At 37.7% G+C, this 15,707-nt stretch overlaps 1 protein-coding gene across 2 annotated transcripts in view; it reads left to right on the forward strand.

Annotated features, from left to right (window-relative positions):
* STRBP (spermatid perinuclear RNA binding protein) overlaps nt 1-15,707 on the forward strand; it is a 159,766-nt gene that overhangs the window by 120,486 nt on the left and 23,573 nt on the right. For both annotated transcript variants that reach the window (XM_023217191.1, XM_023217192.1), the window contains exons 11-16: nt 156-248; nt 928-1,127; nt 8,265-8,423; nt 11,632-11,766; nt 11,967-12,107; nt 15,124-15,247. In XM_023217191.1, coding sequence (XP_023072959.1) covers nt 156-248; nt 928-1,127; nt 8,265-8,423; nt 11,632-11,766; nt 11,967-12,107; nt 15,124-15,247 — 852 coding nt within the window. The remainder of the gene's footprint in view (nt 1-155; nt 249-927; nt 1,128-8,264; nt 8,424-11,631; nt 11,767-11,966; nt 12,108-15,123; nt 15,248-15,707) is intronic.

Here is a 15,707-nt window from a genome sequence, read left to right on the forward strand (position 1 = left end):
ATTATAAATAATGGTAACTTAACTGATCAGTGAAAAAGCTGTATGATCCTTGGTGTGATTCCTAAGATTTTCCTACCTGAACATGTTAGATACATGTGGTACGGTAAGGGGATTGTTGTTTTGACTGATAATGAATCCCTCATAATTTTTTTTAGGTGCTGGGTCTTCAGCTCTAAAGAGGCCATTTGAAGATGGGTTAGGGGATGATAAAGACCCCAATAAGAAGATGAAACGAAACTTAAGGAAAAGTGTGTAAAACCTTTATTCTTATAGATGCAAACTAGAGAGGACTTGTAGCCTCAGATAGAAAAATTAGAAGTGAAGGTTTTTGTTTAATGAGATCGGTTCTCACCGAGACTGGAGTTCTGTGTCATGATCTCGGCTCACCTGCAATCTCCACCTCCTGGGCTCAAGTGATCCTTCAACCTCAGCCTTCTCAAATAGCAGGGATCACAGGTGCATGCCACCACACCCTGCTAAGTTTTTGTGTTTTTGGTAGAGACAGAATTTCGACAAGTTGCCCAGGCTGGTCTTGAACTCCTGAGTTCAAGCAATTCACCCTCCTCGGCCTCTCCAAGTCCTGGGATTACAGGCATGAGCCACTGTGCCCGGCCAAAAAGTGAAGAATTTGATTGATTTTAATTAGAGTTTTCAGACTAGATATTAACTGAGCAATTGATAATTGAATAACTTTTTTGTTTCCAAGCTGTTTTGCTTAGGATATATGAGTATTGACAAGTGAAAGTTAATGTGTAGTTAAATAATGCATACCATTTTTATAGTGATGTTAGCATAGTAATTTTAGAATTACTTATGAGGTTAATCTGTGTGTTTTGAAATCCTCATTTTAAAACAATCTGGTGAATTTACAGTAGTTATTGATTACTTTCTAGTTAATTTCTGACCTCATTCCTCTTTCTTTAACAGTTCTGGATAGTAAAGCAATAGACCTTATGAATGCATTAATGAGGCTAAATCAGATCAGGCCTGGGCTTCAGTATAAACTTTTATCTCAGTCTGGCCCTGTTCATGCCCCAGTCTTCACAATGTCTGTAGATGTGGATGGCACAACATATGAAGCCTCAGGACCATCCAAGAAGACAGCAAAACTTCACGTAGCGGTGAAGGTACAGTATTTGTTTTACTTCGCAATGCTTTCTTATTTTATGTTCCAAATAATATGCTTATTTTCCTATAATAAATTGTCATTTTTTAAGCATTTTAATAGCGATATTATTATTTATAGACTTCTGTTACTTCTGGATAACAAAGTTTTGTTGTTGTAAAATATTATGTTGTAATTATATAAAATTTGGAAAATACAGAAAGAAGTAAAGAAATTAAAATACGTCAACTGACCATCGTTGAGGCAAAGACCATTAGTATTTGTATCTAGTATGTTGGTTTATTTCCAATCATTTTCTATTTTGCTGTTTATTTTTTAAGTGAGCTCACAGTATATATGTAATTTTATCTTCTGTTTTTTTCTTATAATGTTTCATTACTATTTTTCCTCATTATGAAAATCTTCATAAATAACTTTTAATGGCTGTACGATTAACATGCGGTGAGTAAACTATTTGTTTAAACATTCTCCTATCATTGGATATTTTGCTTATTCCAGATTGTTTCTATTATAAATTTGATCAGTATCTTTGTATATGGTGCTTCATCTGTATTTTTAGAATATTTCCGTAGGGAATAATGTCCAGGATTGGACCAATTATGCATGTAGGTTTGTAGAAAATTTCAAAGTAATGGGATCTCTCTATAAGTATATTTGACCTCTTGCAGACTAGTGCAAAAATGTTAAAGATCATGTAGACTGAAGATCACATTCACTTAAGAAAAGTTATTTTATGTAACAGTATGGCATACGATATAATTGGACTATTTTCATGGTCATTTTGTATGTATTATTAATGTATATGCGAACACCATCCTAGCTACTGGGGATATGGCAGTTAATGAAACAAAGTTCCTGCTCTCATGGAGCTTACATTCTAGTGTGTATAGGATGGGAAGATAGACAACAAATATACAAAGAAGCGTGTAGATGTCAGATACTGATGAGAACAATGCATGCAGAAAAACAATCACTAAGCTTTAAAAATACCAAACACCACATAGTACTTATGCTCTGTCTTCACTAGAAAAGGGATATCTAAAGTATGATGAAAGAGTATGAATTTAAAATGAGGCAGAAAAAGAAAACCAACAATGAGGGGAAAAGTAAGTCCAGGAATAAGACTAAACATACAGTTTAATAACAACATACACTGAGAATGAGTCACAAGTTTAGAGCTAAGTTCTGTAGCAGCTGACACAAAAAGCTTGTGAAATATACAGTTCACTCTCTTTGTCTTAAGTACAGAGAATTTGGTTATGAGAGTCACAGTTGTGGTATTTGATCGGGTGGGCATTTCTCCTTGGGTAGATCTTCACAAACCAAGGATATCAGTGATCTCTTTTAAAGGCATCTATGATGCAATGATAAATTTTGTGGGTTGTTTCGTACAGTAACCTTTAACATAAGCTAGTGGCCTCATAGCAAATTCGAATTCAGTAAAATTTGGGAGAGCGAGTAGAGTGGCAAATTTTGCAATGTGACAAGGTTTGGATGCTGTTTTCATTTGATGCAGTGATATCTTTTTATGATGTAATGGAACTTGGTTGGACTGGGTATGCTTTTGTCTTAAATTCCAAATATTATGTTTTATTCACCTCAGCTTTTGGTAAACATGGAGGGGCTGTAAACTTGGGATTAAGTTAAGCTCCCTGACAAATTTTGGAAATGTAGATATCAGTTATAATCTGAATGACACAGGACCTGAGGAAATTGTTAATGGTTTCTTGTGACTGGTGTGGTGGGTAGATGGCCTTCATACTTTTATTTACCTTGAGTGGCATTTTGGGTAGAATGTGCAGTAACTGGTAAATCTGAAATTTATGAAGAGTTAAGATTTTCCCTTTTTGAAAATGGGATAAACTAAACTTTTGATCCATTCATGTAAAATGAATTATGAATCAGAGTAAACTGGCTTTGAAGGTTTGAAAACTCTGCTTACTTTCTTTGGTTTATCAGCTATATGATATGAAAACCTATTACTAGCTGTCAGTCTCAAGTGGCCTGCAGTCTTTTCTAGGCCTCTCACATCTCAGGTTTATGACCCGATAGCTTTATTCCAGAATTTGCTATTTTGAGGTAGATTGTTCTCCCTAAGGTCTTCATAGATTTTTTTATTTTATGTCTTGTTTTCTAAAAGTTACTTTTGGCTTTTTAAATCTTATTATAAATGCATAATATGTGTTTGTTATAAATGGTTTAGAAAATGAGGGGAAAAAATTCATAGTTCTAATGCCCAGAAACATTTTGGTATTTATTCTTCCAAGCCTTCTTGTTTTAACTTACAATTCTAACTTCAGAAAGCATTAAAAATGAAAAAAATTTCTCTAGGTTTGATGCAAATTACCTGGTGGCAAAACATGACCTGAATTGATAGGGAGCTATTTTTAGTCTTTAGTATTCTATTTAGTGTGATTATTTTATATGTTCCTTTGCATAAACATGGGGCAGCACCTGAGAATCCACTGGGGATTTGGAAAATATGTGGTATATGTAAATTGTATTAGCTGTCAGAATTGAAAAATTATGAATTCTCAAAACAACCTGGCACTAAGGGTTTCAGATAAGGAATGGTTAACCTACATAATGTCTGTAAAAATGTATTTTTAAAAAATAGGATCTTTCTTTCTTTCTTTCTTAGATGGAGTCTTGCTTTGTTGCCCAGGCTGGAGAGCAGTGGCGTAATCTTAGCTCACTGCAGCCTCTGCTTCCCGGGTTCCAGTGATTCTCCTGCCTCAGCCTCCTGGGTAGCTGGGATTACAGGCACCTGCCACCACACCCAGCTAATTTTTATATTTTTAGTAGAGACAGGGTTTCGCCATGTTGGTCAGGCTGGTCTTGAACTCCTGAACTCAGGTGATCCTCCTGCCTCAGCCCCCCGAAGTGCTGGGATTACAGGCTTGAGCCACCACGCCCAGCCGATACTCTCTTCATCTAAAAATGTATTATGAATTTTTAAATAGCTAACTCAAAGATTGCTCTTATTTTTAGTGATAGTCTAACATTTCATTATTAGCAGATGGTCTGTTACATTATCATAATGTAACTAATCATTTTGGATTTAGATACTTCCATTTTACTGCTTTACAAAAAATCTTTTTGTACTTGTCTGATGATTCCTTAAGATATATTCTAGAGATAGAATTATTGGGTCAAAAGGTCAATACATTTTAGTGATTCATTAATTTGTTAAAAAAAATGCATTGAAATTCTTATTATATGCCAGGCATATATTGTCAAATTGTCATCCATAAAGGTTATATCACATGTTATGCGTTGTTCATAAATGAATGAGAAAGAATTTTTTCATCTAACGTGTTTATGAAAGTAGGTCCAACTGAATAAAAATCCTTTTAGTTCTTAATTGCTTGGTGAGGGTTGTGTACCTATTAAGACAAATCACACCAGAGAATCAAATCAAAAGAAAAGAAATCAGTCGTTTCGCATGAGTCTGGCCTGGCTGCAGAGCAGCAAGCACCCTAAAGTGATGGAGAATTAGTGGCCAGTCTTCTCTTCACTCTTCCACTTCTCTATCCTGGCAGCCCCCGACAAAGGATACCTTTAGGGTCATAATCATCCATATTACATGAAAAGAATCTTAGTCATTGTGAGGAAAAGATCAGCTAGAAGGGGGAAGGTGAAGGGAAGGCTCTTTGGAGAGGTTCTTAGAGACATCAGATTGCCTGAGAATCTGATGAAATCAGATCTCTATCATACATAAGCCATAGATGTTACTCTCTTTTGAGTAGAGACCCATGATGTGGAGGGCCATGTTTTCTTTTCACTCTTGGCCCCTACTATTTGAGGGTATCATTGTTCTCAGTCTCAGCCTTTGCTAACCTCAGCCCTCTTCCAGGAAGAAGGGGATTTGATTACACGCAGGTGATTTCCCAGTCACCTTGTTTCCATGAGTGATCTTGTCATTTTTAAGCTCAATTGATGTATTAGGTTTGAATTTGTTTGCCAGATACTTGAAATTCACTTTTCTTTGGTATACTGGTTTTTTTTTTTTTTTAGAATTAACATGGATTCCAAACAAACTTAGTTTTGTCAGAGAAAACCAGAGCTGGACAGTTGTTAAAACAGTAAGAAAAAACGTGTGTACTCAGGAACTATTACTGCAATAACGAAAAGAGACCTCGGTATGGAACTGGGCTCAATTCCGAGTTCAACATGGACAAGTGAGGATTTGTAGCCAAGGAACAGGGATGGATCAGTGGATGGAAAATTACTAAGAGGAAGCATCAGGATGAAGGGGGAATTTCTGGCTAAATGGGACCTATCAGGATTCTTGCTCAGAGCAGGCCAGGGTGATCAGATACCACCTGGGCAGTGATGGGCATATTAGTCCATTCTTGCACTGCTATAAAGAAATTCCTGAGACTGGGTAATTTTTAAAGGAAATAGATTAAACTGGCTCACGATTCTGCAGGCTGTACAGGAAGCATAGTGACTTCTAGGGAGGCCTCAGGAAACTTTTAATCATGGTGGGAGGGGAAGCAGGCACATCTTATGTGGCCCGAGCAGAAGGAAGAGAGAAGGGTGAGGAGGTGTCACATACTTTTAAAACAACCAGATCTCTTGAGAACTCTGTCATGAGACAGCACTAGGGATGGTGCTAAACCATTAGAGACTGCCCCTATGATCCAATCACCTCCCACCAGGCCCCGCCTCCAACATTCGGGATTACAATTTGACATGAGATTTGGGTGAGGACACAAACCATATCAGTGGGGGATGAGGAAATTTGATCAGATACCAAGGGTGATTAAGGGTGATTAAATATTGAGGGTGACGGATTCTGGCTAAACCAATTTAGCAGGATTCTTGTTACAACATGGCTCTTAGGGACAAGGCCCAAGGATGGGGCCTAGATAAAAACATGGCTCAGAGGATCCTGTCTAGAGTTTGGTTAAGAAGAGAATCTTTATCAGTTGCAGAGGTCTGAGAACTCTGCTTTTTTGACTTCTTAGCATATGCTAGTAAATACTCTTAGAATAACTGTTCATAAAAAATGATTTAATTTGAATTTCTTGGTTACACTATGTTGGACACTTCCCTGAGATATAATCCACCAGTTATATAAAATATTTGTAAACATATTGAAATACATTGCTGTAATAATAATAAGCGAATCTGATATGTGAGAAAAGGGTGGAGAGAAGTGTTAAATAATGTATATTAGCCTATTTTTATTGTCTGTGTTAAGAAAAGATGAATGTCTTTAGCTTTTATTGCAATACACAAATCAAACTTATTTGTGATGTTTGGCTTTTGACTTGCAGCCTGTGTTGGCTAGTGTTAATTTGGAATGATAGCTATTCTCGGAGATGAGATTTCTCAGGGAGAGCATACTTACAGGACTCAGACAGTGGAGAAGGTGTTTTTAAAATCAAATATTAATAAGGATATAAACAAATGATGTTAATGTACTTAGTAGAAAGTACTACCTGAGCACTTTTAGAACTTAAGATGTTAAAAAGAGGGTTCTTGGCTTTACTCCCAAGCAAATACAAGACATTTATTTATGATAAGAATGCCAAGTTATCCATATGAATTGTGTGAATTAATTTCAAGTTCTCTTGGTACAGACTTCTATGTAGGTCCATTTTTTGGTTTAGGGTAACACCGTTTTATTTATATTGGCAAAATCCTTTATACAAGATGTGATTGTTTATAAAGGGTGGCTTCTCATTTGTGTGGTCACCATAACCATTTTTTGGAACACCTATTATGTACAGTTGTTATTATAAAGAAATACGATGTTGCTTTTAAATCTCAGCAACTTAAAACAGTTAAAAGTGGAAACGAATGCAAGGGTCTTTAGGAATCTATCCCTATATCCTCTGGCTTAAGCCTCTAATTAGTGACAAAGCTATATCAACCTCCTTTGAAAGAGGCTTACAAAATGTGAACATATTCTCTTGTAAACATCTAAAAAGCAGTCTAATCAGGAAGGTATTAAAAGGCACTCACGTGTGTGGAGGTGTGTGAGCATGCCTGTGCACGGTCATGCATACACACATACACATTGTTCTTAAAGCTTTATTTTGAAAAAGTAAGAAAAATCCTAAGGATCGAATGAAAGTATAACAAACTTGAACATTGGAGGTAGCCATAATCAACCCTTGAGAGAGAAGGATGGAAATACAAGATTAAAATTGTTCCTGGCCTAGTTAGTATAGAGAATAAACCTAGAAACCGAATCTTGGTTTTTTTTTTTTTTCCTGAGACAGAGCCTTGCTCTGTTGCCTACGCTGGAGTGCAGTGGCGCAATCTTGGCTCACTGCAACCTCTGCCTCCCAAGTTCAAGCAATTCTCCTGCCTTAGCATCCGAAGCAGCTGGAATTACAGGCACGCACCGCCACACCCAGCTAATTTTTGTAGCTTTAGTAGAGACTGGGTTTTACCATGTTGGCCAGGCTGGTCTCGAACTCCTGACCTCAAATGATCCACCCGCCTTGGCTTCCCAAAGTGCTGGGATTACAGGCATGAGCCACTGCATCTGGCTGAGACTGAATCTTTTAAGTTTTGATTGTGGTTTATGTTGGAAGCAAAGTAGAAAGTTTTAGATGTTACTTTGTAATTGACAGGCAAGTTGGTTCGAAGATAAAAAATTTCTTGATTGCCTTTCTGGGCCAATTTCTCCTAATGGATTGAGTCATAGAACTTAGAGGTCAACCAGTACAGTCTTCCTGGTTTGTAGATTGGAAAATTGAGGGCCAGAGAAGAAATACAGGATTAGATGCTCAGATTTTTTCCTTTCTAGACCAGGGTACTTTTTACAGTATGCTATTTCTGTCTGTGTCCTATTGGTTTGAACCTAGCTATCCTGTTTATTTTCTCTACCTCTCACCTCCAAATTAAATGAACCAGGAGTAGCGTCAGGTTTATATTTGTCATCCTGTATTTAAACTCAATTACCCTGAGGAGGTTTTCCCCATTTTTCCATGGTGCTACCCTGGTAGGTATACCCTATTTAACCAAGGACTTACAGATTTAGTATACCATCTTGCTCTTCCTGCAAGGTGTTTTATGGTTCAAACGCTATGAGTTTGAAACTTTTGTTCTCAATATTTTGTCTATTCTCTGGTTTCTCGTGTCTGAATAAAACTGCATCTTAATGTAATTTGTACAGGTATTGCAGGCAATGGGATATCCAACAGGCTTTGATGCAGATATTGAATGTATGAGTTCCGATGAAAAATCAGATAATGAAAGTAAAAATGAAACAGTGTCTTCAAACTCAAGCAATAATACTGGAAATTCTACAACTGAAACCTCCAGTACCTTAGAGGTATAGTTATTTTTTTCTCAGAAAAAAAGTGATATGTGTGTGCATTGTAGGAAATTTGAGAGATGTGGAAAAGTATAAATAAAAGCATATACAAACCTGTACATATATTACAGAGACAGACATAATTATTATTTTGGTTTATTTCCATCCAGTTTTTTAATGAATCTCTATAAAGGCAGTCAAATTTTCATGCAGTTTTATATCTTGATTTTTTTCACTTTAAAAATATCTGTAAACTGCACAACATTTGAGTATACTCTAATTGAACTAGTATTTCCTGATTGCTGGCCATGGAAGAGCTGCTTCCAACATTTCATAACATACCAAGACTATCCACGATAACTGATGGGCAGAAAACTATAAGATGTAATGGAGGAAACTGGGATTATTTGAAGTTTATGCTAAGCTGTGGGGTGCATTGGGTCATCATTTAGTTGGTCCAGCCCTGAAGGAAGGCATAGCCTGACGTAGTATGTACCTCAGACCCTAATTAAGTCCTGACCTGTGAACTTATTGTCACCAATAATAGAATGGGATGAAATCCAAGTACTGAGTATACACAATACATTGGGGAGTTCATGGAACCCATGTTTACTGCAGTCTATGTAAAGAACATTAGCTTTAAAGTCACAGCAAGAGCTTACATAAAAAAAATGTTTACTTTGTCATTTGTACAAATAAGTATTTATTAAGGACTTAATTAATAAACTAATTTTTTCAGTCCATAAATCCTTTTTAATACCTGCTTAGTGCCAAGTGTTGCAGAAGTTGTGTGCAGATCCTAGAGCTGCTCCCAGGCTAAAAGGGTAAAAAGACATGTTTATAACAAATGGCAATATAATACGATAAGCACTGTGATGGCAAAAATGAACGTAATAATTTCAAATCTTGAAGGAGGAAGGGGTGGTGAGACTCTTAGACATACACTTACACAATCATGCAGAACAGCAAGGCTTCAGATGATGAGCTTTGCTGTGTGGGGAAGAGAAAGCATTCTGGACTGAAGGAAGAGGAGGTATGATGACTTTGAGTTGTGAAAGTAAATGTTTAAGAAGTGCCAAGTGGGCCAGTGTGGACAGGATTGATGGGGCTGAAGCCTGAGAAAGCCACACTTGGCACTTCATGTGATGCTATAGAGGACAGATGATGTCATGGCAGTCATTACAGGTGGCAGTCACAGGTCAAGATGTTGTTTTGCTGACAATGTTACATCTATTAAAAGAAAAAAGGGCTCGGCCGGGTGCGGTGGCTCACGCCTGCAATCCCAACACTTTGGGAGGCCGAGGCGGGCAGATTACGAGGTCAGGAGATCGAGACCATCCTGGCTAACATGGTGAAACCCCGTCTCTACTAAAAAAATATGAAAATATTAGCCAGGCATGGTGGCGGGTGCCTGTAGTCCCAGCTACTTGGGAGGCTGAGGCAGGAGAAGGGCGACAGAGCGAGACTGTGCCTCAAAAAAAAAAAAAAAAGAAAAAAAAAAGGGCTCATTAATTATGAGATCCAGACCATTCAGTATAAAGGTAATTAAAAAGGAAAAGAGCAGTGCGGGCTGCGCTAGTAGCAGCCACACTGACATAAAAAGTTTTGGTAGTGACTACGTTTATATTTTGTTTCTGTATATTGTAGTAATGGTGGGAAGCAAGGAGAAAAGAAAGCCCTTATTTATTTCCTCATTTAAAACAATAGTAATTTATTAAAATTCAGGTTTTTTATGACTTGACTCATTTTTGTAGACATGATTTCAGGTTTGGAAAGCATAGAGTGATTACTATAGACCTAGTTTCAAAAATCACTCATTATCTTTTAAAGACAGTGACTGGAAATTTGTCTTGAAATTCAAAAAAGGCAGATTATAAAAACGCATCAGGAAGAGATGTTTATTGATGTTATTGATGTTTTTAAACTTGTCCTTAAAAATTGTCCTTTGATGGTTCACCTCTAAAGTGTTAACCACTTATCAAACCTGCACAGAATACTTTACTGATAGAATCTTGTTTTTCATTAGGTTTATATATGTAATAATTAATACTTTGGGCCAGGCGTGGTGGTGCACACCTGTAATCCCAGCACTTTGGGAGGCTGAGGCAGGCAGCTCACCTGAGGTCAGGAGTTTGAGTGCACCCTGGCCAACGTGGTAAAACCCTGTCTCTACTAAAAATACAAAAATTAGCCGGGTGTGGTAGCAGGTGCCTGTAATTCCAGCTACTTGGGAGGCTGAGGCATGAGAATTACCTGAACCTGGGAGATGGAGGTTGCAGTGAGCCGAGATTGCACGACTGCACTCCAGCCTGGGCCACAGAGCGAGACTCCGTCTCAAAAATAAAAAATAAAAAATAAATTAACACTTTTTTGCATGTATTTTGTGTGTTCAGCATTTCTTGTGTGGTGGAATTACAGACATGATCTCTGACCTCAAAAAGTGCCCTATCTTTTGGTTTCTCCTTTCTCAAAATTATAGTTGTATTTTGTGGATTTATTTGTTAGTTTGCTTTTGATGCTAGCCTCTGTTTTCATTTGCACCTTCATGCTCTTACATGAATTATTTCACTTCTGTTCTTATCCTTCCTCAAATCAGTTATTTCCATAGCATATATCTGCTCTCTAACATGCGTTATTTTGCAGTGATGATATCTGTCCCTCCCATTACACTTTAGCTCCTTGAGGGTAGGGAGTGACTGCCTTGATTGTTATTTTAAAATTTCGGAATCCGTAGTCTATAGCCAACTGTTTTTACATTAGGTCCCCTTAAATCTGTTTAGAGTGACTGAGAGGTGTATAGGAACATTTCCCCTCTAACATCACAAATTGAGAATTATTTCTTCCTAACCCTAAAGAAGAAAAATGAACCCTCAGGCATCATGTGAATCCAAACTGTTCTCTTTTCGTTATTAGTAATTTAGAGTATTATTCTTAGATCATGAACACTACAGAGCAGAGTCTGGAGTGGCCCACAGTGGCATGGTTGCGTTGGTCTTGAATACTACTTCGAAGGAAGGCTGGCCAGATGACTGCAATGTTTACTGCTTGTAGAGTTTTTACAGCTTTAATGATATTGTGCCATTTGTGTACAGAGGTGACTCATTCTAGCCCCTGAGTGCTTTAAAGTGAATTTTTGAGCCTCCTTCTTAGCATAATTGTATTAACAAGAAATGCAATATTCTAAAATCTTACTTGCTTGAACCTTCAGATTCCCTTTCTCTTATAGGTAAGAACTCAGGGCCCTATCCTCACAGCAAGTGGCAAAAACCCTGTAATGGAGCTCAATGAAAAAAGAAGAGGTCTCAAGTATGAACTCATCTCAGAGACTGGTGGAAGCCATGACAAGCGCTTTGTAATGGAGGTGTGTAGCCAGACACAACCCAGCCTTATCTTTCTTCTCAAAGACATAGGATATCCTGAACTTAATGTAAAGTTTTAGACTGAGTCAGTTCTTGTGGCACTATTTGATTTTTGGTGTTTTCTGTGTCATAATCTATTTAAATTAAAAGCACATAGAGGAATTGCATGGGGGTAATTGCAAGGTGTTATTCTTGATTGTAGGTAGAAGTAGATGGACAGAAATTCAGAGGTGCAGGTCCAAATAAGAAAGTGGCAAAGGCGAGTGCAGCTTTAGCTGCCTTGGAGAAGCTGTTTTCTGGACCCAATGCGGCAAATAATAAGAAAAAGAAGATTATCCCTCAGGTATGAGTAAACATTAAACCTTTGCAGAACCTGTGAAAAATGTTACAGGAATTAAATTTTCTTTCCTGTCCATGTGCCATTTTAACTTTTTCTGAAGTTGTTTCTTTTTCTTGGACTTGGCAACCTTTGCTTTGGGTTAGGTCATGAATAATATAAATCCGATTGGTGGTTACCTGTTCTGTGGTCTTCCTAAACAAAATATATATGTACATGTATATTTATATGTATATGTATATATGAGGCTATTAGCATTATTTGGAGGGTTGAAGTCATTCTTGATGAAGTCAAGTTTTGAGGTAATTTGGACCTTAATGAGTTATAAGCAGTTTAGTTTGGGGAAGCTGCCAGGAGCTTTGCTCTCATCAGCCTGCAGGTGCTTTTCCAGTTCCTTTGCAGTTTTGTCCTTTTGCATTGTTTACTTTGGGTTTCCTTGCAGACCGCATAAAATTTGGTGCTGTATTGCCTCTGTTCATTACTGACATTGGAAATGTCAGCGCTGCTGAATGTCCAGGATCTTAGCAAAGTATTTAGAAAAGATGGCCCCCTAATTACATGCTTATGGATATGAGATTCTTCCATCCATTCATTTATGCATTCAGAAAACATTTTCTAGTCATACACCATATGCCTGACAGTGAGGGAAAGAGTTGCGTAAGTAAATATAAGACACATTGTGCCTCATGGAGAGTCCTGGTATAATAACATAACATCTGAATATATTATATGATAGAAATTAAAAATGCTTAAACTAATAAAAGGAAGCTTAGATTGTTTAATTCTACGTTAAACATTATATTTAGGTTCCGTTGTATATGCTAAGTCCATTGTAGGAGGGTAGAATTGATCTTATTTTACAGGTAAGGAAACAAGGCCCAAAGAAATTGAAATACTTGCCTGTGGTAACACAGTAATTGATGATAGGGGTTCCTTCTAAAACCAGGTGGTTCTTCCAATGGCCATGGACATTTTACTATTCTCTCCATCTAAAATTTGTTTTGTATTCATTTAAATTTCTTGTATTTGCTATAATAAACACTGCCTATATTCTGAGATCTAAAAGGTAGAGAAAACTTACTTTTACTGAGATGAAAAAGTTTTTAAAGCCCTTAAGTTACACATGTCGAAAACAAGTAGATTTTTTTTCTAAAATCTTCTGGTAAATATAGAACAAAGTATGTTCTAAATTAGTTGAAAGATGATTCTTGTTTTTTGACCTTGTTTTATGGTGTTTTTTCCCATATTGTATCTTATATTTGGTCAGTTAATTTTAGTTTAAAAAGCCCATGTGCAAATATTTATTAGGTAGTTAAGTTTGTTTCTACTAGACATGAGCTAGATTAGTGTGGAATCACTCTGCTACTGCCAGATTGTTGCTTCCTGACTACTTTTGACTACGTCATATTAAAAAAAGAAAGATGTCTACTTGAAGTTCACTCATTTTTAGACATTTTCCTTACTAGAAGCTATAAAACTCATGTGTTCAATGTGCTTGCTGGCCAAGAAACAATCTATTTTGGATATGTGAGTTGGTTTATTTCAGAGAAAAACAAAAAACTGCAGTCCCTGTGCATGACACAGTTAACCTTGAAACTGTCTCCTGCCCATTCATACTAGAGGTAGAGGTTATCCTGGAAAGAATAAAGGATGGTACATTTTCAGAGTGAGATAAACGTATGTGTATTCTGACTCTTTCAGCTTCTTAGACATTGTTGACTTTATCATAGAGTACGCTTTGAGGCATTGCACCACTTTCTTGCACCTTGGTTTTAGTGGGGAATCTTGTTTCTAGCTTGAGTTTTTGTTGCATTTCTGTAAGTATAATATTCAATTTGAAACTAGACACCTTTTGATTTTCTTAAAATTTCAGTTTGCAAAAGGGGTTTTTCAACAGTCTTGTTTACTGCTACTCCCGGTATTATCTGTTGTACTTTTAGAATATTTTTATATTTGTTCTTTTGTTCTTTCTACTCTAAAGTAAGGAAAACAAAGTATCGTTATTCTCATAATTCTCGGTTACTCTTTCTACTCTAAGGAAAACAAAGTGGGTATCATTATCCACGTTTTTAATCAGTGGGGAGATTTCCATAGATGATGGCATTTTAGAGCAAGAAGGGGCTTTCAAAGTGGTATTTATTTATTTAATAATGGGGCCAGGCGCAGTGGCTCACACCTGTAATCCCAGCACTTTGAAAGGAAGCTGAGGTGGGCAGATCACTTGAGTTCAGGATTTCAAGACCAGCCTGGTCAACACGGAGAAACCCTGTCTCTACTAAAAATACAAAAATTAGCCAGGCGTGGTAGTGGTTGCCTGTAATTCCAGCTACTTGGGAGGCTGAGGCAGAAGAATCGCTTGAACCTGGGAGGCGGAGGTTGCAGTTGAGTAGAGATCACACCATTGCACTCCAGCCTGGATGACAGAGCGAGACTCTGTCTCACACACACACACAAAAGATATTTAATAGTGGATACATGCATACACAAACAGCAGAGGAGTCGGGCTCAAAGAAATCATATTACCTTCCCGAGGTCACAGTTACTTAGAGCAGGAACTGGCATCCTCATCTTTGGTCCTCCTGTCTTAGCCCTTTATGTTTTTCCCCCACTAGCCCCACTCAGATTTGCAGTTAATTCTATGTAGTTAGTTGCTGAGATATTTTCTGCCTGTCGGCAGATAATTTAATGGATTTGGAACCTAGGTACCAAGTGTGTATGATTACTTTAGTAAGGCCTAAAATGACTTTGGTTATAAATTGATTACTAAAATTTGGTGTAGAAAATGAACTCTTTCTGGGTAACACTCAAGTGAAAAGAAGTTATTTGCATGTTCTCAACATCTCTGTAAGGTAGGTATCATTTTTGTTTTTCAGATGATAAATTGAAGATTCAACATCACAGACAGCTCATGGTCTCACCCACGTGCTCACAGTTTCTCATAGTGGTTGTGCATTGAAGAGATGATAGAAGAAATAAGATGGTTCTTATTTCTTTCAGTAATGAAAATGTGTTATTTTAACAGGCAAAGGGTGTTGTGAATACAACTGTGTCTGCAGCAGTCCAAGCTGTTCGGGGCAGAGGAAGAGGAACTCTAACAAGGGGAGCTTTTGTTGGGGCAACAGCTGCTCCTGGCTACATAGCTCCAGGTATAGTACCAACTGCAAGAGATTGGCCCCCTTTACTGGGCCAAAATTCAAAGAATAGCATCTCCTTCATTTTCTGAGCTTGTACAGGGTTTGTGGAAATATAAACACAGGCATGAATGTACACAGAAATTTAAAAGTAAAAGTAGAGAATTGACACAATGTCATAGGTGTTCTCCTGGAATCTGCTGAGTGAGGAGAGGCTATCTAGCCTGTAATCCCAGCACTTTGGGAGGCCGAGACGGGCGGATCACGAGGTCAGGAGATCGAGACCATCCTGGCGGTCAGGAGATCGAGACCATCCTGGCTAACACAGTGAAACCCCGTCTCTACTGAAAAATACAAAACACTAGCCGGGCGAGGTGGCGGGCGCCTGTAGTCCCAGCTACTCGGGAGGCTGAGGCAGGAGAATGGCGTGAACCCGGGAGGCGGAGCTTGCAGTGAGCTGAGATCCGGCCACTGA

This window comes from Piliocolobus tephrosceles, chromosome 14 (genome assembly GCF_002776525.5).
Source record: "Piliocolobus tephrosceles isolate RC106 chromosome 14, ASM277652v3, whole genome shotgun sequence".
NCBI lineage: Eukaryota > Metazoa > Chordata > Mammalia > Primates > Cercopithecidae > Piliocolobus > Piliocolobus tephrosceles.